Source organism: Myotis davidii, unplaced genomic scaffold (genome assembly GCF_000327345.1).
Source record: "Myotis davidii unplaced genomic scaffold, ASM32734v1 scaffold3, whole genome shotgun sequence".
In the NCBI taxonomy this organism is placed as follows: domain Eukaryota; kingdom Metazoa; phylum Chordata; class Mammalia; order Chiroptera; family Vespertilionidae; genus Myotis; species Myotis davidii.
In genome coordinates, this window is record NW_006295062.1 from 1287693 (window position 1) to 1290019 (window position 2327).

At 63.4% G+C, this 2327-nt stretch overlaps 1 protein-coding gene across 1 annotated transcript; it reads right to left on the reverse strand.

Annotated features, from left to right (window-relative positions):
- Positions 1–6: 6 nt before the first annotated feature.
- C1QL2 (complement component 1, q subcomponent-like 2) lies at positions 7–2325 on the reverse strand (the record flags this gene model as incomplete). Its single annotated transcript, XM_006769683.2, has 2 exons — positions 7–1469; positions 2065–2325. Coding segments are annotated over 2 exons (441 nt in total), but the record flags the coding sequence as incomplete, so codon positions are not given.
- Positions 2326–2327: the final 2 nt, after the last annotated feature.

Consider the following 2327-nt stretch of genomic DNA (forward strand, 5'->3'; position numbering starts at 1 on the left):
TGGGGGGGGGGAAGTACTGAGAAGAGACCACACACAATGGGGCTCAGATCACGGAACCCTGCAAATGGGAAGGGAGGGTCCCGGAAAGGGGGTCCCTCCCCCAGGAATAGTGTATATCTCTTCCCACACAGTTCTGGGTGAATTCGGGGAGCTGGATGATCCCCAGATTGCCTGTTTACCAGCTCTTGTAAGAGCTGTGGCCCTAGCTGGTGGTGTGGGCAAATGGACAGGTGCTGAGCACTTCATGCCTGGGTGGGTGGGTTTCTGCGGGGGGACTTCTGCACTTCTTTATAGGGACAAACATCTCAGAGACCACCTGCTGGCAAGTGCCTCATCCCTGCCTCCCATTTGCCTCCCCTGCCCCTTCCTTCTCCAGAAACGCCTGCTCCTTGACGTCCTCCCATAAGGCTGGGAACTTGGAGACTCAGCCACTCCTCTCCTGCCTGCCTCTATCTAGTTCTCTCTCCCCCACCTCCTCTGGGCCCCTCCAGTTCAGGGATGCAGCCCAGGGGAGATATTATCTCTCGGAAGGGTGGGATGCTCTCTCATCTCTCCCCACATCTTTTCGCCCAACTCCGGTGGCAGGGACAGGGCCGTGGCTGATAAGCAGGCATAGACGGGGCTCTTCGGGGCCCAGTTAATGTCTTCATGTGAAGGTGGACATCTGGAGGACTGGTCTGGGGGCCACCCTGACAAAAACATCGGAGCCCGTGGTCTAGAAACATAATTTAATGCGTCGCAGTGGATCTGAGTCCTGCGTTTGGTGGAGAGGCGAATTTCCGTTCGCTGGGATTGTGCGGCGGTGGGGTTTTGACTGATGGACAGGGAAACTTGCAGGAGGATTGGACTCCCCAGGGAGCTCGTGCGCACTGTGGCCTACCTCACTGGCCAGGGTTGGAAGGCTGGGCCTCCGGGCACTCGGAGAAGGAGGGAGACTGAAGAGGGCAGTTCCGCCCAGCCTGTCTGTTCCAATCAGGTTTGCAAACAGTGCTGCCACCGCCACCGCCACCGCTGCTGTCCATGCCTTTGGGGTTCAGGTTCAGGCTCATCTCACCACGTTGGCGTCATCCTCTCCCTCCACAGATGGGGGCCAGGGGCCAGGAGCACTGCCCAGAGCATAGTGAGTTGCAGACACACTGGGGATGGGAGCGGGGCAGGGAGGATAGCGGGAACGTGTCTTTTCCATCGATGTCAAGAAGTATCAGGAAACGCGAGGGGTCCTTGCCAGGGAGCAGCGCGCCCGCACTGGGCCCAGGGCGGCGGGAAGCCCGCGCGCAGCCCCGGCGCCCCTAGTCCGGGTAGAGGAGGAAGCCGGAGAACGTGCTGTACTTGTTGTTGTTGCCTCCGTGCGCCTTCCCGCCGTCCAGCTTCACGTACACCTCGTCGCCCGCCTCCAGGTGCAGCACCACGCTGTTGCTGGCGTAGTCGTAGTTCTGGTCTGCGTCCTGGGCAATGGCACTGGCCCGCACCTGCGGGGGTGGGAGAGTAGGGGTGTGTGCCAGAGGGGAGCGGGGAGAGAAGTGGGGCCAAGGATGGGGGCAGCCTGCCCAGGCCCTTCCCGGCCTCCACCCGGCCCCCCCGCTGGTCGGCCATCTGCAGGAGGCTCCGGCTCCGGGGTTCACGCTCCCACCCAGGCTCCACCTTCTCTCGCCAACTTAGCCAATTCCTTCCCCCAAGTCCGGGAGGGAGGAGAGATGGGACTTCTGATCACCCGCCCAGCGCGGAGGGTGGGAACCCGGGCCAGGACCAGAGGAAAGGGGAGTGAGGGGCAAGCGCCCTGCACAGGGGCAGCTAAAGAAGGAAGAGGCTTCCAAGGAGCCCCGGGGGGCCGGGGGCGTGGGGGACGGGCTGCAGGCGAGGCGCGCGCCTAGCCAGGGAGTCCAGTTCGGGCGGCGGGGTCTGGGCTCTCCCCGCACAACCTCCGTTGCGCGGGGATAAACGCGACCAGGGAGCTTTGGGGAGCCGGATCCCGGGCGCGCTCGCCAGCGGGGAGGAAAGAGGTTGGCTCCCCAGCAGCTGGGACGCGGGGTCTGCGGGAGCGGCGGGGTGGGGTGGGTCACTGACCTGCCCGTTCTTGCAGAGGTCCGCCCACATGCTGGTGCCGTCGCCGCCGCGCATCAGAATGTGGTAGGTGAAGAAGTAGATGCCGCGCACCTGGCAGCTGAACTTGCCGGTGGTGGGGTCGTAGTGATTGCCGAGGTTGGTGACCACGTCGTCGAACTTGAGCACCTCGTAGCCTTCGTGGGGGCTCTTGAGACCCACGTAGAAGGCGATCTTGGGGCCACTGAAGGCGGCGCTGAGCGCGCCGGTCACTTCGCCCTCAGAGT